At 42.3% G+C, this 21,707-nt stretch overlaps 1 protein-coding gene and 1 pseudogene across 1 annotated transcript; both read right to left on the bottom strand.

Annotated features, from left to right (window-relative positions):
* Window positions 1-14,087: 14,087 nt before the first annotated feature.
* On the bottom strand, window positions 14,088-17,001 carry LOC133015394 (procathepsin L-like). Its single transcript, XM_061082580.1, has 9 exons — window positions 16,897-17,001; window positions 16,537-16,637; window positions 15,959-16,101; window positions 15,611-15,808; window positions 15,332-15,523; window positions 14,710-14,875; window positions 14,519-14,624; window positions 14,299-14,402; window positions 14,088-14,186 (listed from the first exon to the last, which is right to left on the bottom strand). Exons 2-8 carry the CDS (start codon window positions 16,634-16,636, stop codon window positions 14,303-14,305), a joined length of 1,005 nt encoding a protein of 334 aa, XP_060938563.1. The 5' UTR covers window position 16,637; window positions 16,897-17,001; the 3' UTR covers window positions 14,088-14,186; window positions 14,299-14,302.
* Window positions 17,002-18,497: 1,496 nt separating this feature from the next.
* On the bottom strand, window positions 18,498-20,948 carry LOC133014931 (procathepsin L-like; annotated as a pseudogene).
* Between the last annotated feature and the right edge of the window lie 759 nt (window positions 20,949-21,707).

Below are 21,707 nucleotides of genomic sequence, written 5' to 3'. Positions count from 1 at the left end.
GTTCAAATTTAAAAAAGTAGAAGAAGAGGCCACTGTCACAGTGAAGGAGTAAATGAAGAGGTTGCAGTTTGGTCAAACCTCATGTTTTGTCTCTGTTGGATGTGAAACCACTCGAGCCGCACGCACCTGCATCACAAGTAACTGTATGGAAATCCTGCATAACAGCAGTCAAGACCCCAGCTTATCTCAGACGCACAACTGGGTAAATCACCAGGGACACTTTACACTCTGGAATCTGACTGCTGCCTCTCACTCTCTCTCTCTCTCTCTCTCTCTCTCTCTCTCTCTCTCTCTCTCTCTCTCTCTCTCTCTCTCTCTCTCTCTCTCTCTCTCTCTCTCTCTCTCTCCGTCTCCACAACACAAGGATGAGTGATGCTGCCTCGTCTTTGACTGGCAGAATAAACGCCGCTACCACAACAACAATTCTGGGAGACAGACAACAAGCAACAACAGAGGCAGACAGACACACAGCGACTGTGACAGTGTACAGCGGGAGAGCCAAAGCGGTGACAGTGTTTGCAGAGGTAGTGCGTTGTTTGAGCCCAGCGATGATGACGAGTGAGTCGGGAGGCAGATGCACAAACATGATACTCGCATGAATGTGACGGCACAGCAAGTCTGGTCGGGGAAACTCTCTACAAGGGGGATAGTGACAGTGTGAATGAAAGGGTGACTTAGAATATACTCATAACTACAAGGACATTGACGGCTACTGCATTTTAGTGGTTGTCAAATATTCCCCTTAAAAAGTACTTGCGCCTTTGGCTCACATTTTATTGTATTGAAATAAACATAATAGTGAGTGAGTGACACATTCATATGGAAGCACGAGCTCCACTAACAACTTACCTACGTACCCAAATGGTGAGTGTAAAGAGAAATGACTCATGCACACAGACATGTAACACTTAATCACCATGAGGGAATGCCATTAATAAGTGCTTGGTGGTAAACGTTATTCAAAATGATATGCGTATTGCATCTTGTGGACATGTTGCGTTAATTTCTGAGAAACAAAACAAAAGCAGGTTATCTGAGATAGCCATGAGGTTTATGTTAAAAACAAGGACATCTCCGGCCTTAAAGGGATAGTTCACAGATAAAAACTAATTATCTTCAAACCACTAAGCCGATGGAGGGGTGGGTGAAGTGTTTGAGTCCAAAAAACACCGGCCTCTTCTTCAGACGTAATAAAACTACAGAAAAAACATAACATGCCTCCATACTGCTCGTGTGGGGTCATTCGACATTCATATTCGACTCGAAACGAGGTCATTTGGCAGAAATCTCATCTGATAGCCTCTTCGGTGGCGGGGTAACGTAGCCTGGGGCCACTTCGGATCACGGCACCCCCCGATGGGTGGGTTTGGCGTTCGCATTGCTACGTCCGCTAGCATCCCAACTTCGGTTGTGGACTTTAAGACTTAAAACCTGGTGTAAATAACGTTGTTTCGAGTCGATGCCGCATGACAACTCAGCTTATGACTTGACAACTACTTTTCAACAACAGCACCCCCTGCTGCATAACTGCTCTAGATGAATTGCCATTAACTCTTCTCTTTTGCTGTCCCATGAGTAGTCTGTGAAACCCCTAATAACTATAGTGTTTTATATAATATTTTAATCTGTTGCTGTTTTGAGCATATTATTAGTGGGAGAAAATGGGAGATGGCGTGAGAGATCTAAAGACCAACAACATTTAAACAGTTTAGCGCACAAACAGGTATTCCACTCAGGAAAAACAAAATTAGCATCAAGAAAAACCTTTGAAGTCCCACCTTGCTCTCTGCTGCCGGTAATTAACACAAGAAAGAGAGATTGAGACAAATAAAGATAAAGGAGGGAATGAGTAAACTGAGGCGTTTGGGGATGGTGGCGGCGGCGGTGGTGGTGGTGGCAAACGAGCAGGAGCCAAAAGCAAACGGGAGCGAAAGATGGAGATGAAACACCGGAGGCAAAGCAAGGTGCGAGCAGAAGGAAATTTGCACACGAACGGCAAAGCTCGCCAGCAAAACGGAGGAGCGAGGACAGCACGACCAAAAGAAACAAACAAAAACATCGGGGTGGAAACGGGAAAGCGGCACAAACAGAGAGATAAAGAAAGATTGACAGGCCAAAAGGGAGACTACAGAAATGTTCATAGCATCAGGCGTGATATTGTCATTCTGTGCAGCCGCTCTGCTCCAATGTGCTGATTATGAGAGCATCATTTGAGACTGACATCCTCGTTCCAATAGTACAGCATGCCAAACACATTCCCAGCCCCCATCCCTCTCTTTCTCTTTCCCTTTCTCTCCGCGTTCTCCCCCTGAGCTCACACAATGGCCGTTTGATGAAGACTGAATGATTGGAGGAGGAACGAAGTGAAACGTGAAAGAATAACAGAAAAAAAAAAAACATGCTTGGAGAGGCTGCCGCTGATGGGGAGAGTGCAAAAAAGAGAAAGCAAGGGGAACCAGATAGACAGAGTACGGAGCTTTGAGGAGGTGTGGAGAACATGGGTTCAACGCAGCTGCAATTAAAGGTGCGATTTTGTGCCAGGGAATATGCTAATTCCTCCTTTGTGTGAGCAGTTGATTGGCCATCGCGCTGCACGCCAGGCGGCGAGGGAAGGGGAAGCGGCGGGCTTGGAACGCCGCTGCCTGGCACGGCGTCCATCACAGGCCTCATTTAGCTGCACCATCACAGTTGGCAGCACCGGAGGAGAAAAAAAAGACACACTTGTGTCAGCTGTCTCTCCCTGCGTCCGTTTGTACGTACATCCAAAAGGGACGTAGGGAAATAGTTGCTAGCTCAATTAGCCAGCTCCAGAGACGCAAGCCGGAACAAAGATTCTCATTAATAGTCATGTATGACCTTTATATATGAGCTAAGCCTCAATCCACCGAAGACTGGATGTAATTTTGGACCTGAGGGATCCTGGGAATATTGAAGGAGTTCAGGCTACATGAGAGGAAAGTGAAGCTACTGTATAATTTCCACTGCAGATCGTTTTGCTCAGATTAAACTTAAGAGATGCTGAAATTCACGGAGACATTTCCAGCTAAAGTGCCTCAGTATGTATGTTTCAACTCCATGTGAGGAAGAAATTAAACGTATAGAGAAATGTTATTGTGGCTTATTTAAACAGAACCTCTTCATAACTTAATGACTGCTTCCTTTACCAATCGTGCAGCTGGTCTCATTCTACTTTACAAACTAATCACATGGTATCATCGTGGAGTCTGAAATAAGCACGAGTGGATTTCTAGGCCCTCTGATTCATGGTACATAATCTTGCTGAGACATGTATTGACATTCAGCATATCAGCAGCTGTTCGGAATAAAAAAAGACAAAGACCTTTCACCATGCAGTTCGTTTCTTCCCTTTGCTCTGAAAACAGCCTCAGGTCTTCGTTGGCATTGATTCCACGATATGTTTTCAACTTTCCATTGAGCTTCTGCTCCGTGTGGCCATCTTCATTGTGTCATGTCAGTTGCCCAGATTTGTCAGCTGCTGTGAATCTCCCGCTTTACCACATCACAGAGGGGTAATAGTGGGTTCAGATGTGGTGGCTGGGGAGGCCACTGAAGTGCACTGAACTCATTTCCATGTGCATGAAACCAGTCTTTTGCTTCGTGACATCAACATGATGGCGGTAGCTGTTACACGCTGGGTAGATTGTGGCCATAAAGGGAAGCACATGTTCAGGAACAATACTGGCAGGTTGGCTGGTTATTGGTAGTAAAGGGCCAGAAGTGCGCCAGGAAAACATTCCTCACATCATTGCACCACCAGCACCAGCCTGGACTGTTGACACGAGGCAGGTTGAGTGGATTCATGTTGTGGACACCGAACCACCTCGCAGCCTCAGCAGGAATCCAGATCCACCAGCTCAGGCTACGTTTTCCCCTCCTTTAACTGTCTAGTTCTTGGACGTCTCTTACCAGCACAGTCTCCGATTTCTGTTCTTGGCTGAGAGGAGTGGAACCTCATGTGCCCTGTGTGCCTCAAGGTTGGATGTTCATTGCATTCTGAGAAGCTTTTCTGCTCACCACATGTAAAGATTTGGGACCTGGGCTACAGACCTCCCCAATCAACAAGGCAGTTCTGTCTGCTGTCCAATTACTAGATGCTTTTTGTTTTTGACAGTGAAAAAGATCAGAGATTTGGTCATTCTAGGACGGACTATCTCCTGACCTGCATCTGCATTTTATTGTGTGATGCATGATTGGCTGATCGATTGCATAAATAAGTAGGTGTGTGGTGAGTGTATATTCACGAGTTTCACCTCAGCTTAACCCCCATCCATCCCCTGCTTTGTCTAAACATTTGGTTTGAATTAAATCCCCTACAAGGAGTTTGTAACTGTTAATGAAATGGACTTAGTTAGATATTGCTTTCCTCTTTATGACCTACAACAGCAAATGAGACTTTCAGGGAGAACATTGGCTTTTTCTATAAACTATTCTCAATGTCTGTAGCTGGGACGGTTTACCCGTGAGGTCAGAGCAGAGATTTACGACAGTCAGGCTGGAAAAGCCTAAGTTTAGATGCAGGGAGAAGAATCATACAAAGGAAAAGTTCCTCGTAGGAGTTTTAATTTCAAAATCCCTAATGTACAAAGTACATTTACAGTAAGGATGAACTAATTATAAGCCTCTCTCAGTACAACAGCACCAAAAACAGCCTAAAAAATGTTAGAGTTGAATCTGTATCTCTCTAAAACAAAACATTAGAACCTTAATGCATTGTATTATACGACTCTTGTGCAGGTTTGCGCTAGCTGGGATTACACAAAGTGCAAAGTGAGTGTCTATTATGCACAATCAAGTTTTCAACTTTAGATACTTTAGATCCATTTTGCTGAGAAGTACATTTAGTTAAGTATGTAAGACTTGTACTTACTTCTACTGGAGTACTTTTTGTAGAGTTTTAATTTTGGTCTCGTGAAAATAAAAATTAAAAGAGAAGCTTACACTTCGTCAACAGTGTCTGTGTCCTAACAATCGGCACACTTCTCAAAGAATGAGACAGTCAAAGTCCATTGAAATCACAACATAAGCTCATATATTCTTTCTCTCCATCCTCCCCTTTGTGTATGACTGATGATGTCAAGAACAGCCGGGTGGAGCCACTGACTCCATCACCATCTGGTCCCCAGGAGAAGGAGGCACAGCAGCGCTCTCCCGATGCACGCCCACCACACACACACACACCCTAACTCCAAGGCAAAAGCCAGGATCCTGCACCACCTTTGTGAACACACACGCGCCAACACACGCTGGCGCCAATAGGCGCATTCACAAGTACACATAAAGGGACATGCTGACTTTACCACCCACACTTTCTGCAAGGTGCAGTCCATCTGCTCGCTCCTCTCTCCCTGGATTTAGATGGCAGAGTCCAACATGTGCTACCGCTCACCAGCTTGCCGTGTATTACTGTCCCAATAGGCACGATGTGTGTGAGGTACCCATCGAAACCAAGAGATACGCATCAAACCATCAACCTGGGATGTATTACTAGCCAATTATAATTTATGAGACACATTGATTATATACTGCTTGCTGATATTTTACCTGTAATGGCGTGCACGCTAAATATCTGTTCATGTATATCCAAATGTATTCAGTCTCTCTAAGACATGTTCTGTATGTTTAATATTTAAAAGAATAAACAATATTTGTCAATATGGTGTGGGTCTGGAGTATTCAAATATTGGTGTCAAGAAGAAATGTTTAGTCTTAAAGACACTGCAGGAGAAGACATATAAGGTGAAAACAGATATTCAATTGAAACAGACAGCTCCTGCTTAAGGTCATAAACATGCCCAGAGGCATTTTGGAGAACATACGAAGAACCATGAATAAAATATATTTGAACTGAATGACACCGGTGTAAACATCACAGACACGATATAGACTACAGTTGGATGAAGTATTGTCACGTGCACGGACATGCATGCATATGTGTATGTGTGTGTACAGGCAGGAAAAATAAGTTCCCAGAGCAATTTAATTGTAACACTCCAACCAAAGTGAAGCTGAATCCCAATTGAAAGCAGACTACAGAGAAGATCAGCCTACGGTACAGAGCCCTGAGCGCTCAGGTTGCTCGCTGCAGCTTAAAACATCACTGATGGCTGTTTCACCCTCTGACTCACTAAATTAACTCCAAATCCATTTACCAGCGTTGCAGCTTAAGCCCTCCAGTTTGGTCCTGGTCTTCAGCGGTTTTTCTTCTAATTGAGTTTCTAGTAATTACCACAAGGCTAATGCATTGTAAGTGCCTTCTAAATCAGGGGTAAAGATTTTGTTTCAGACTACAAGTGCACACAGCGATCGCATGCATCGGGATGTAAGAGAAGCTTCGGGATGTATGTGTGAAAAAAATGTTTTTTAAAATGCAACATGGATTCAGCGAAGACCCTTCGTGAGGAGCTGCTCAAACCCCAAAGAGTTTAGGCTGCGTGTCCTTGAACACCCCACACACACTCACACACACTATCCCCAGCCCCTCCCTCTCCTCGTCTTAATCCGTGACTTTGATTCAGAACGCCAAGCAGAGGTAACCTGGCTGACACGCCGCACAGGGTCCTTTGATCTGCGCTTGGCAAATTTGACAACGAGTGGGCTGACGCTGGTTGGATAAATACACTTGAAGCAGAACAAATTAGCAAGTTACCTTGCGTTGCCCCGTTTCTTGACACAACTAAAAGTAACGGGAAGAAATCTGGAAATTTAGTCAAATATATAAACACGATGAGACTGTGTGTGCACACGTCCTCTGGGTTTTCATTATCTCTGTACTTTTTTAAAAACTTTGCGGTGGTGGTCAGGAGAGGGTGAGACGCAGCTTACGGGCGACATGAGTAAACACACCGTTCCCTTTACCTTCATGAAGTTGCCTGGGACGTTCCGTCTCCCTGAAGAGTTCTTTAATTAGGCTTTAATTGCCTTATTAGTACTGCTTATCGATGGAGGAGGGAGGGCAGACAAGGAAAATGGACAGGCAAGGTGGAGAGTGCTGGAGAGGAAGAGAGATAAAGGGGCAAATACACAAGGGTGGGTGACAGGGGCAGGTAAAGGACACAGAGATACATACATCCACACATGAAGGAGGAAACTCATGCACACACATGCATTGAGTTGGTTACTGCCGGTGAAAGTGAGGCGACTTGTCAGGCGACATCAAACACGAATATAGGACGGAGAAGACAGATACATGACTTCTCCTTCAAGAGCAAGCTCGCCGGTGCGCCCGGGCAATTGACCCCTCAACCTGACCTCGGTACGGCGGGGGAGATGGGTGAGGGGGAGGGGAGAGAGCTGAGAGGGAGAGGAGAGGCAACGAGAAATGATGAATGAGACGGATGCAGGAGACGAGGAGATGAGCAGGTGGAGTTGTGAAAGCAAGAGAACTAAGAGGAAGTTGAAGAAGGAGGAGGGTATCTTCACACTCTGGGTATCTCAAGTATCTATCACATCAAATGAAATCAGCATATGATATATAACTGACACTATCAGTTCATTGACTATTAAAGATGTGTGTTTAGAAAATGAAGGATTAGTCATTTGTATGCTGGTGCATCTCTCTCCCTGTCTCCCTCCCAACATGCAGCTCGTACCTGCCTTTTAACATTCATAGGCTGGTCCGGGGTTACCAGCTAATTTCATTTTCAATTTGTACTCTGTTGACAGTGATCTTGCGCACGTCACACTTGGCATTTGTTATTTTCATTCGCCCGTGGCTACTAATACCCGTTTCAACTTCCATCCCGCTGAGGCGGCGAACAAAAAGACTTCAAAGATGTGAAAGTTGGTGGAGTCGCAGCCGGGCGCACAACACAACACAGAAATAAAACCAGCGTCTGTTTTACAGGCCCAACAAGAATAATGTCTGACTTTTTTTTTTTTAACACTGCTGTAGGCTTTAGCAATTCCATCTGTTGCTATATCAAACTCTACCTAGTGAAGTGATACTATAAAAGGATGCCAGTGGGAGTGAAGCCTCACATAGGCACATCTGCAGAGGCAGCTCCTTTCCTCTGCACACATACATTGCAGCTGCAGCCTGGGAAAGCAGTCGTTTGCCTTCGAGTTGATTTGGCTGTATCTTCACTGTAAGAATTCTCCCACGTGCATTGCAATGTAATTGCTCACCTCTATACTGTAAGTGTGCACCATGGGCGAATAGTGTGTTTGCACCTGCATGTGTTTGTGTACGTGCGGCGTGCGGGTGAATCAATCCATCAGGGAGACGTAGGAGTGTTTCTTCCTTTCCTGCACGTCGTTCCCCAGCCTCATTAGAACCCATTCAGTCAATCAAGCATGAATCCCTAACACAATAACATGCAAAGTGCTTTGTCTGGGTGTAATTGGCCTTGCCAGAGCTGTTTTTCTCAAACGGTTAGCTTCACTCACCTCCCTCAGACCGCAGCCAGGAGCCCTGTCCAAGAAATGCAGCTGGCTAGGGGAGGATGGAGAGATGACATGAGTAGGAAAACAAAAGGGGGGGATAAAGATAATGAAGGGAAGATTTAAAACGGCAAGATGGAGGGTGAGAATGGATTAGCCTCCACTGTGGGTTCACTTTGGATGTGTTTATGTTTCTAATTATTTGTTTAAGCCATTTTTCCATAAAGTTATGCTTCGGTTCACATGTTCACACCCTACATGTGTCGTGTGTCGTGTGTGTGTGAGTGTCGTGTGTGTGTGTGTGTGTGTGTGTGTGTGTGTGTGTGTGTGTCTGTGTGTGTGTGTGTGTGTGTGTGTGTGTGTGTGTGTGTGTGTGTGTGTGTGTGTGTGTGTGTGTGTGTGTGTGTGTGTGTGTGTGTGCGTGTGTGTGTGCGTGTGTGCATGAGCCTGCATGCTTCTGCAGTGTGTGCGGTCAACTAGAACTTCTGTCTGTCACAATCACACGTGTTCCCCATTACGATGACAAACTGGTTGACATCCAATTTCCACAAACACACACACACACACACACACACACACACACCACACAAGGAGCTGTACACATGCATGCAGACAGAGAGGCTGATGGGAGATGGAGGGATAACACATAGGCGCCGAAACACGGCCCCCGTCTCTATCCCCATAGGAGCAGCTGTTTGTTCGTGATGACGGGAGACACGGCTGACTGACACTTTCCTCCGTACCAACCCAACAGCCAATATACTGAAATTGTGCGGTGACATTGTTGATTAAGCAGACATTCAGTGTGCGCATCGTGCATTGTTACACTGTAATGGATTCACTGGTGCAGGGAAATGCAGTCTCTCAGTGTGTGTGTGAGTGTCTGTGTGTGTATACATAGATGTTGGCATGTGTGTGTGTCGCATGTGCATTCCAGGGACATGTGAATCAAAGCAGTACATTTGACTTTGAACCCGAGCTTTGCCTGACTTCCAGGCCACAACACCTCGGACTTCTGACGTTATCATCCGCAGTCAAGTGCTGCCATCTCGTGGTGATACCAAAAAAAAAAAAGAGCCTCTCCAGACAAAAACCTCCAGCAGTAACTGATCAGCTGCTCAAAATGCGGAGTCACATTTACTGGGAAGCCAAACTTAAGATGTAGATTTGGCCAAAAGCTGCAGCTTGAACTACACTTTAATTATAGAGGCAGAGTCGAGCAGACGCAGCAGGTTGTTAGTGTTTTTTCTTAACCAAAAACCCAGATTCATGAATCCTGCCCTGCTCCCCACGTGTCCTCCTCACTCATCCCCCGGATCCCTCAGCCGGCCTCATATCAATAGCTTTGTTTGTTCCAGCAACAGCTCCCAGTGTTTTCACTTGTCCTTCTCCGCAGGAAGCGAATTGGACGATCCACCCGTGTGCCGCGGCTATGCTGCGAAATCAAAAATGCCTAATTAAATTGCCTAATTGGTTTCCTTGGGAAGGGTAAAAGAGATTTAAATTGATTACTGGTAATGGCCTTTTGTGGAACCACATTGGCTTCTGCTGTTTGAGGAGGATTTAGCAAAACCAATTAATTTGCCTCACCTCTTCCCCGCGCCCCCCCCCCCCCCCCCTCTCCCTTTGTCTCCGTCTGGGAGATTTTTCATCATTTCCACTTTCTAATGGCCTCCTTCATACTCTCAAAGACATAAACTCACATACAACCAAGGAAATGATGACAATAACGTCACTGGATAACAATCATTCAGGCCTAATTGGCTGAACACATGTCGTAGTGTGATTAAAAAAGTGGCAGGGATGATATTTTTTGTGTTGTTTTTTCAGGTCTTCTGTTACAAGGCTCGCCTGACAAAAGATAATTTAAATCTCTCTTTCAATTAAGTTAACTTATCCTGTTTGCCTCCACACAGCACTGCTCTGCTGCTGCTGCTGCTGCTGCTGCTGCTGCTCAGGGTGGAAAAAAGTCAGATGTCGAGGTCACATTTTATGTCACACAGGCTGATTAAATCCCTGATACGTTCTCCCCCTCACTGTATCCCTGGCTCGGTGTTTCTCCACCTCCCATCACATGTTATCACAACCAGACCTAATGTGACATTTAGAATGGACGAATTACAAGCGCCGAGTGTTACGGCTTTGATTACATTCAGAGCAACTTTGTGTGAATGATTTAAAACAGATGTTATCCACATAACAATTATTTTATCCCCAGCGACTTTTATTCGCAAAGTCGAAGTTATTTTTTATAGAAATTAGAGGACATTATATATAAATCTGTTTAAAGGCAGATCCTAAATGCAGCAGCATCTGTTCCTTTGACTTCTTTTGTCTTACGCGCAGTAAAACTGAAGAGCCCATGATAAGTGAACCCAAATAATTTCAAGCATTGTAGATTTATTTATAGCAGACTTCATGGATTACAGATGAGTGAAACAACCTTCCACTGCCTCGAGGTTCAATGGAGATGTAAGAATAATGACTTAAGTACTGCTGTTTAGCTGGATTACATGCAAAAGCCTTGAGCATTACAAATTAAGGTTGAAAGAAGCTCGGATTCTATTATGGGATTACACACATTTTGGTGTGAGTATTGCAAATCTGGCCCATATATGTGTGTGTTACCCTGGAAACAATGTTACAACGCCAACTTGGGTTGAAGTCAATCAGTGTCCTCAATAAGGGTGACAAGGAGGTTGTACAGCTGAACAGGGACACTGTGTGTGGAAGGAGTGAGCTGTGGAGGGAAAGAAAAGCAGTCTAGGACAACCAGGGGAATTTATCCATCCATACAAACAGGAGGGGAGTTGAAAAAGGTGAGTGTTTGTTTATCAGAAAAATGAGAAGAATGAAAAAGCGATAAAAGTCACTGTATCTTCCATCTGATCCGGATCCACACCAACATTTTACCCACACTGCATTCTTCTATCTGGTAGATTCAGAGTAATCCGCTCAGTAGTTTTCTGTGTTATCTTATCAACAAGCTTACAAACAAACAAAAAAGCAAACATAACATAACCTCATTTTTGATGGTTATGGCAAATAAGGACATATATACATATATATATATATATAAAAACTTAACTGGGCCCTAAAAGAAAACTACATGATGGTGCTGATGGCAAAATACAGCGTACTGATCTGCAACAGAATTAAAGTAACTGACCAAACCAAGACACAAGAGGATGGAACAAACATGATCTATAGATTTGTGTTTTTAGATTTGTCATCTTTGTGCTATAGATAGAAAAGGTTGAATTACAGTAAAGATGGGAATCAACAACTTTATAGTTTGCAGCCATAACAACGTAACACTGGCTCGTCTAATGAGTAACATGCATTTTGGTCATTGCTTTTGAAGTAGTCTCAAATTCCAGGATTTGTATTGTAAATGATGAAACATTTTAATATTCCCACCGTTGGTTTTGAAGGACGAATGAAAAAATAGATTTCCTTAATTTCTGCTGTTCTGCAGTGTCATATTCGCAGTGTATATGGAAACCGATTATCAAGGATTGGCTGGATCAAGTTTCAGGCTGGGAAGATGTGATGAGGGGATGTTCTTGACAGCTACAAAGTCAGATTGTAAAATATTTTGACAGTAATAGAGGTCAAAATACATCCTGCTGAGATATTTCTCTAAAATCCATATTATCTTTTTTTATTTTTTTATTTTTCTTACCACATCAGTCAAGAGTTTATAATTTCAGACTCCCTCTGCCTCTGCCATTGTGTCTCATGTTCCTATTTGCCTGTCAGATCTCCTCTCACTTGTACCTCTGCTTACTCTGCGAGCCTGTACCCGCATGTGAGGAATGAATCTGATAACCTTTCACAAACCACAGAATGCGACAGAAAGTAAAACTATGTCAGGGAAGATTAAAAAAAGAAAGGAAAAGCCATCCAATCCAACACAAACTACAAAGACAGCAGAAAGCAGGAATGAGGAGATAATACTTTTCCTAAAATGTGTTTTCCACTTCTGAAACTTCCTGCCCATTGCCTTCGTGTGTCTCATCTAAACTGGTACAAGCATCGAAGACAGATATGATGAGACATATGGATAAAATGAATTTCCCCTCCAAAAAAGGAATCTTTTCTTTAAAATGTAGATAAATCTGTAAGTCAAGCAAAGATTTCACACAACTTGATGTCCGCACGATCATGAAAATATGTATGAATAAAGTATATTTGTACCATTAATAAAAGTTTTAATATATGTGTGCACAGAGCAGAGTATAAGCGCTTCGCATGCCCGGTTCCGAAAGGCGCGATATGAATTTACTTACTTGCTTTCACACATAAGCCTGGACTCTGGGCAAATCGTTTTGTGAGTTTACAGTGCAAACTAAAACTATATATACATTTAATTTCATACACTGTTGACCTTTGCCTATGTGTTTATTTATTTAAAGGGACCAGACGATGCACATTAATGAACATGCTTACTTGGGTCCAAAATGTAAATGTGCTGATTTAGCGGTAAAGGCTGTTTTTTATCTGCAGTTTGATGTCAGAAATCACAGATAACAAATACAGAAGTTGATGCGAAGACAAAAACAATCTATATTGTATCATATCTCATATATCTATATATATATATCTCATATATCTCATATCTCACATATCTCATGGAAAAGATGAGAACTATTTGACCAACAAACCGCTAGTCTTTATATTGTAAGAACAATATAAAAACATGAGAATCCAGCTAAATAAATTAGGGTGAAAATCATACGTACAGAGAAAAATGTGTGAGATTAGAAAGAGAAAAAGACAAAATAAATAAAGCAAATCACATAATAAGCGCTTTACTTTTTCATTTATTGATTCATTTTTATTTTTGGTCGTCTTTATTGACAGAACAGTGTGTGAACAGTGCAGATGTTTCCACATGTGCAGGAGGACTCCAGCCTGCACATGTGGGGTGCACTCACTGCCAGATGAGCGAGGGGGTGTCCCTACTTCAACCTCGTCGTACCTTTTTCTCTGAAACACAATCATTTCTTTGCACCAGCTGCAAGATTGACAATGTACATTTGCATACTACTGCAGCAAGAAGCCACAGACAGCTGCACATTCGGTATGGGCACCTGTTGTGCTTTGCATACCTGCACATACTGTATGCTTCATGCAGATCAAGATATTGTTCTACTCATAAACCCAACAACACAGATTATCAGTCCTACCACTGCTGTGATTTATACGCTTTTAGTCATATTAAATAAATAAATTAAATTTGTATACGTTCACATTATATTGATCTAAAGCAACAAAGCGTATGGAAATAATAACCATGATCCATTGCAGATATATTCACACGGCAAATAAATAACTGTATGAGGTCGTTAAAATGTGATTGAGAAACTCTGAGCTAAAGGGTTTTGGCAAAACACCTCCAGCCAACAAGTAATACATTAACTAAATGTATTATTATTCTTAGTTTTAGTCTTAGTTATTATTGTTATCATCCTCTGGCGGCCTTGCCTTTGTGTCGTGGAGGCAAACTTTAACGGCCAAATAACACTGCACTATATACAAGGCCCAGAATATCAGCGAAGCCACAGTGATGGAAGAACAGACGATAAAACAAAAGCAACAAACACACAAGGGTTTGATTTTTTTTCTCTGAAAGAAAAAACATTTATTTCTTCACATTTATTTACAATCAAAGTTATTCTATTATTGCACCAGGGTACAGTTCAAACAAGAAAAACATCAGTCAAGTGATAAGTTCGCTGCTCTATGGAATTATAGTGAATTATGTGATACAGATGAAAGACCTGCAAGTACAATAAAAAAAACCGGTTAGTGCACAGTAAAAACACCCAATCACACAGTTTCAGGTTTATCTGTGTGTTTCGCAGAAGAGAGTAGGACGGATCACGACCTCACCTTCTCAGACCAGGGGGTAGCTGGAGGCAGTAGCGATGCCACACTGGTTGTGTTTGTTCCTGGTCATCCTGATGTATCCCTTGTCTCCCCAGGATTGACCCCAGCTACACAAACACACATCACCGACCATATTCAGCTGCTTTATATAGAACTGAATCATTTTCAAAAACAACAGCATAACGAATTTAAAAACACTGATATACTAATAAATTGTATCTACCTGTTCTTGACCAGCCAATAGTCATGTCCGCCATCACTGCCGTATCCCACAGCGAGAACACCGTGGTCCAATTCTGTGCTGCTGCAATCCGGCTCATTATACACTCCTGGAAACACACACACACATTAGTCAGGCTCGTACATTGGTAAGTACACAGTTTTTCATATTTCTTACAAGGATGTTGTATGGACCTGATTCATATAACTGGAAAGACTCATTAGAAGCATCGATAGCCACAGACACGGGTCCAATGGTGGCCACAGCCTCCTTCAGGGCGTCTTCATCTCCTTGTTTTATATCAACAAAGCCGGTGCATTTGGCACCAATGGTGGCAGGATTGTAACGGCACTTTCCATCCTAATTCAGAGACAACATTATAATATTATGAATGACCTTATTTATGTGGCACATTTCAAAAACAAACATTAAAACTCATAGAAGGCAGATCAATTGTATATTTAAAGATACAGCAAAAGGGAAGGATAAAAGAAACTTAAATAATAGAGACAAACCATAACCATATTAGTTTTACAATGTTGACATATCAAACCCAAGAGGTATTGAATAGTTCTTGTAGACTTTGACCTGAGAGCCTGCCAAGGTTTAGTTGTTTAAAACGTTGTGTCCACAAGGTGGCAGTATCTTTCACATAAAACCAAAACACATTCTCAACTCACTTCTACTCTGTCTTCTCAGATCAATAATGACAAATGGCTGTTTTGAACTGTTTACAGTAGCTGCAATAAAATAAAGTGAATTACATCCACATTGACTGCATATTGTTATTTCAACCAAACCAGAGTTTTTTGTTACCTCAGCCTCATACGGGTAGGAGTCTTCTGTGTCTATACCTCCGTTGGCCTGGATGTATTTGAAGGCATTGTCCATTAAGCCTCCATTGCAGCCCTCGTTGCCATAGTCACCAGAGCAGTCCACCAGCTGCTGCTCACTCAGGGACACCATCTTCCCTGTCTTCCTGAAGTTCTGACCCTCCAGGGAACCAGTCTGGAAGAAGGTGAAGTTCATTTGAGACAAGGAAAAAAAATCATCTGTGTTACTGGAACAGCAAAAAAAAAAAAAGGTTTTACATACTGTGCTGAAGGCCCAGCAGGAGCCACACTGCTTCTGGTCCTTGACGTCAGTGACGTAGCCCTTGTCCCTCCAGTCGACGGTTTGTGGCAGATCAGTGACTCCAGGCAAGCGCAGGAAGGTGGAGCCACCACGAGGCAGAGAAGCGTTGAAGGAGCCCAGGCAGCCCTGAGAAATCAAGCGCTTGTACTCCTCATTTTCCTGGGGAGGAGGGGCAAAAATAGAGAGCCGTTCTTACCATAATGTAAATAACGGTTTCATCATAATCTTGCTGCAAAAAAATAAAATAAAGGACAATGTGTTTTGTGTAAAAATTCAACAAAAGGCACGATAAACAGCCTTGTATCATACCAGGTCAGCAAAGTAGTTCATGCCAAGGCGGTAGGATTTGATGCCCTGATCGGCCATGATATTGTGCACCAGTACCAGTTTGCGGTTTCGGAGCCAGATTTGCATGCGGTGAGTCTCCTCTGATGGAGAGTTGTAAGATCTTCCTGCCAGTGCCAACCAGACACGCAAAAAATCAGAGGACATTTAGACTAAAGACAGGTTGTAAATTATGAAGTCACTTGGATGATAACTCAGGAGCAGTGTGGAGGAGGAGGAGTTTTTTTTACGTTTGAATAAATGGTCGCTAAATACTTCAAATACTCTGTTTACCCCTGAAACTCCAAAAGTGTTTTGTGGACTCAAACATTTCGCACACTCATCCATCGGCATAGTGCTGTGTAGATAATGAGTGAATTTTCATTTTGGGGTAAACTATCCCTTTAAGTGTAACTGAGCACACATTACTCTAAATTTAAGTCTTATATCATAAGGCCTATACAGTCTGTAGGCCTTATAGATAAAATCTCTTCAGACGACAGAACATCTTCTATATTTGACCATAAGATAAAACAGTCTGAGAAGAGTTAACATTGACTCACCAAACTTCAGTTTCCAGGCGTGGAACTCCAGGTCTTCCAGGGAGATGCTGGCACAGCTGGCCACGGCCAGAGCAGCGACGACAACCAACAGCAGCTTCATCCTGGGCGACAAAGAAGAAACGAAATCCTATGTGACTTGAAGTTGAGACTAAACTCTCTCAAAAAAACGTTTCCTGTCTACTCCATCACAGAATCAGCTTTATTTCATGGTTTCAATCAATCTCAGTTTCATTCCTCTCACAAACTCCTTCTTATCTTTATGAGCCTTTCTTTCTTCTTTGCAGCAGTGCACCAGCAGTACAGGAAGTATGCCCGTGTGTGGTTGTGTGTGTGTGTGTATGTGTGTGTGTGTGTTCTTACCTGCCCGTATGTCGATGTGTATGGTGAGGTCGAGGGTACAACCACCAGGTGATGCGGGGCTGAACCAGAGCGACACTCTTATATACAGCTGTGTATGTTTATGAGTTGCAGTGCGTCCAGTCAGGTGTTTGTTTTTTAGCAGCTCACAAAGTCATAGAGTTAAAGTAAGATTGTCAGCAGCTCATTAAGATAGAAAGAAAAAAGGGGAAGAGTCAATCATTGAAACAGGGAATGAGGCAGTCATGTGGTGTGTCCGCATGATGCCGGTTTTCTGGTAAATGTATTTTTTCAACCTAAGCAAAACGAGGAACATCAGCATTATGATCTCATCAGCTACTTCCCTTGGACTCTTACAGCCACATAAAGAAGCAGCACAGTCTAGTCTGTTTGTGTGAAAATGTCGTGTCACGTAGGGAAGGGGGATTCTCTCAAAGAACAAAAGCAAAACACAAAGCAACAATGACACATGTGCTAATTATCGCCTTGTTGAAACCTTACTATTTAAATTATGACACTCAAGGTGGAAGTGTTTCAATTTCTCAGAAATGTCAGTGGCACATTACACCCACTCACTGAGTCTTTGTTCAAAGGATTTACCTGAATGATCAAGTGTTATTGGAAATTGTGCCACCCACTCTCCCTTTATGATCAACAATACATTCCATTTATATACCATTTTCCTAAATCATGTTAAAAACTTGGAAATAATTCAAAGGGCTTAACAAAAAATAAGTAAAACAAACTTAAAATGACGAAAACGAAACAATTAGAAACAGTATAAATCAAATGTTCTCAAAAGCTTTTAAAAAGAAGTCACTTCCATTTGACTGAAGTTCTATTGACGAATATTGAGATATGAAAATGTTTGTTCTGTGCCAAAATAATGAGTTTGCCATTCGGTAACATTCATAAACATATAATACACACCCAACCACATTCACATTTATGATTCCCTACATTTGATTTACTGTATTTTTTTGTTTTTAGTCCTAACTGACAGAATCATCAAACACAGATATGATAAAGAGCTTTTAGACATGAGGGTGAAATCAGTTTTAAAAAATATGCTTTCCATTTATGCACAACTTTTCTTCAAGAGACGTTTTCCCCCAACTTGCCGTGCACACATTCAAGAAACTATGAGTAAAGTATATCTGTAACATTAAAAAGCCTTTTTTTATATATGTGTGCACAGAGCACAGACTCTGTAAGCTCAGTTTAGAAAGGTGCTATGTAAATATGATTTCACTTCCTTGAACACATGAGCCTCGACTCAGGGCAAACAGTTTAGTAAGTTCACTGTGTGGGAAGCTGAAGTTTTGTGTTCTGGGATTCTTGAGGAGTTTGCATATTTATGAATCATTTAAATGTATACAAAAAGGGTACACAGTTTGTCAGTAATAGAGAGTTTCACTTCTTTACACAGTTTGTGTAAATGTTAAAGAGGAGGTCACAGGGCCTTAAATTGTGAAAACTCTGAGCTAAAAGGATAAAAAAACAGTGTTGGTCAAATACCTCCAGGCAACATGTACAAGTAAGAACATCAGCGAAACCTCTTTGATATATAAACAGACAAATAAAGGAACAAAATAACAAGCATCTTTCAAGCAAAAAGCTTTTATTTCTTTATTTCTTTACAATAATCTCAATATTGCACGAAATAGTTGCATTAAAGTAGCAGGGACCAGGGGGTAGCGGGCTCTAGAAACGATGCCACACTGGTTGTTACTGTTCCTTCTCATCTTGATGTATCCCTTTTCTCCCCAGGTTTCCCCCCAGCTACACAAACACACAACACCAACCATATTCAGCTGCTTTATATAGAACTGAATCATTATCTCAAAAACAGCATACTGAAAAAAACACTGATATATATCAATATATTTGTGTACCAACCTATTTTTGACCAGCCTATACTCTTTTCCACCTTCTTCGCCGTAACCCACAACGAGTACAGCGTGGGTCAAGTCTGCGCTGCTGCAACCCGGCTCATCATACACCCCTTAAAATAAGCATACATTAGTCATATTAGCTTGTATGATTGTAAGTTTTTCACATTTCTTCCAGAGTTTGAAAAATATGTTATATAGACCTGATGTATATAAGTGGCTTAATTGTTTAGAGGTATGGATGTCCACAGAAATGGGTCCAATGGTGGCCACAGCCTCCTTCAGGGCATCTTCATCATCTTTTGGTATATGTACGTAGCCGGTGCATCTGGCACCAATGGTGTAATGCTTGACACGGCACTCTCCATCCTAATTCAGAGACAACATTATACTAATATTAATAACTTTATTTATGTAGCACATTAAAAAACAGCAAATATAAAGTGCTTAAAAAAGAAGACAAATAATACCAACAATATAGAACATAGATGATAAAAATACTACAAAATGTGGCAAATGGCAAAAGTAAAAGAAATGATAGCAAAAAAAATCTATTTGATCTTTCATGTTGACATGTCATGGGTGCAAATGAGAGACTGTTTCAAACGGTCAATGTGGACTTTGTACTGAGAGGCAGCCAGAGTTTAGTTGTTCAAAAGGTTGAGTCCAAAAGACAATGGCAAATGTTGTTTCAGATCGTATGCAGTAGCTGTATTCAAATAATGTAAGTAATACACACATAGAAGTTTTCTGTTTACCTCAGCCTTATATGGGTAGGACTCCTCGGTGTTTATACCTCCGTTGTCCTTGATGTAATCGAAGGCATTCTCCACTGTGCCTCCACGGCAGCCATATTTACCAGAGCAGTCCACCAGCTGCTGCACACTCAGGGACACCAGCTTCCCTGTCTGCTTGAAGTGCTGACCCTCAAGCGAACCAGTCTGGAAGAGAGTGAAATACAATGGTGACAAAAAACCATTTGAGTTACTGGGACAGAAGACTTGGACTTTATTGTCCCTTGGGGCAAATTATTTCAGTACAATCAACACAGAAGGACACATTACTGCAGAGGCAACCCACCGATAAAACATGTACAAGTGTAGTGTCATGTATTGCTGCAATGACAGAGGATATGAAGCTCCTGCTGAATTGGGCCCTTCACAATTTAAGTGTTGGTGAGTGCTGGTCATGTAATGGTTCTGTCGCTCAGGTCTGTTATTTTGGATGTGGGAAGGCCAGTGATTTTAGAAGCAGTGTGTGTGATTTAGGTGAGTTTGTTTTTGTTGGTGACAGAGAGCTCATGTTTCTCATGATTATCTTCAACCGCTGGAAGGTGGAGCCCTGGCGAGGCCTAGAAGCGTTGAAAAAGCTCAGGCAGCCGTGAGAGACACTTTGTGTGAACTCCTCATGTTCCTGGTGAGAAAGGACAAAAGTTTAGAGAGTTACTTTATCCAAAATGTGGATCACAGTTTTGTCATAATCTCACTGCAACAAAATTACACTGGTGGCGTTTAGTACAGAAATTCAGTGACATATCATACCATGTCAGCAAAGTTGGTCATCCCAAGTCGGTAGGAGGAGTTGCCCTGATCAGCCATGGCATTGTGCCGCAGCACCACTTCACGGTTTCAGAGCCAGATTTGCATGCGATCGTCCTCCTCTGATGAAGAGTGATAGGATCTTTCTGCCAACCACAGACAGAAAAAATCAGAGGACAGAGAATCGAGAAAAACTATACTTTTTCAAGAGATAGTTCACTAGCTGACAAATAACATTTCCGGCACAAACATTTGAATCATTTTGGAGATTTTGATTTTGGGTCGAGTGTATCTTAGCGCAAGATCTCTCAAATTTCGGCCTCAATTTTTTGGCCTAAAAGGTCAGTAAGCCTTATTCATAAAATGTTTACACATACTGTATTTGATAAAAGAAGTGTTAACACTGCCTCACCAAATTTGAGTTTCCAGGCGTGGAACTCCGGGTCTACCATGGAGTCGTTGGCACAGCTGGCCACAGCCAGAGCAGCAGCAACAACCAACAGAAGCTTCATCCTGGCTCACGAAGAAAAAGCAAAGAGTTGAGACTGAACTCTCTTAACTACAGATTTGCAAAGTGAAGTTTGCAGTACAACCACCTGCAAGTGATGCAGGACTGTGGCAGAGGGCCACTCTTATATTGAGCCAGGGGTGCCATAGTGGGTGGGTGGGTGTTTGTGTGTAGGAGAGAAGCTTGGTGGTGGTGGGGGGGTTTGTGACCTCCCAGGGCCCCCAAAAGGGGCGAGGCCATTGACGAGCCTGAATCATTTGTTTAAAGAAAAATCCTATATTTTTCGTTTCAGAGAAGGACCAAGCGAGAGAGAAAACCTGCAATTGAGATCTACGAAAGCATTCCACACAAACAATTACTTACAATTAATGCTTTGCTCAACTCGGCCAATTTCCTCTTTTAATAAGAACTCAAGAAAGAGCATCTGAAAATGAGTGACCCCAGCTCCGAACATTACAAAGCTCTGCTCTCACATAGGAGGACATCAGAACAAAGTCCTCCACAGAAATTAAAGACACAGTCCCAGATTTTTCATTGACAGCCTGACCAGTCCAAAATGCAACATCTGCTTGGGTAAAATAGTACCAGAGTCCAAGTAGCAGCAAAATATATCGGTGCATGTCACAACACAACCTAAGAGACTAAAATAATTTGTATAAGAAAACTATAATAATAAAATAAAGTATGTGTGAGGGACATCATGTATAGAGAGAGGAAGGTGGCCCACCTGTGTGTTTGCGTATGAGGCCCAGAATGTTGTGCTACAACCCACAGCCATATGGTTCTAACTTGCAGTGCATCCAGTCAGGTGCTTTTAAGCTGCTCATAAAGTCAAAGAGAGAAAAGGTGAGACTGTCAGCAGCTCATTAAGTCAGA

Source organism: Limanda limanda, chromosome 12 (assembly GCF_963576545.1).
Source record: "Limanda limanda chromosome 12, fLimLim1.1, whole genome shotgun sequence".
Taxonomy (NCBI): domain Eukaryota; kingdom Metazoa; phylum Chordata; class Actinopteri; order Pleuronectiformes; family Pleuronectidae; genus Limanda; species Limanda limanda.
This window is presented reverse-complemented; position numbering and strand designations above follow the sequence as displayed.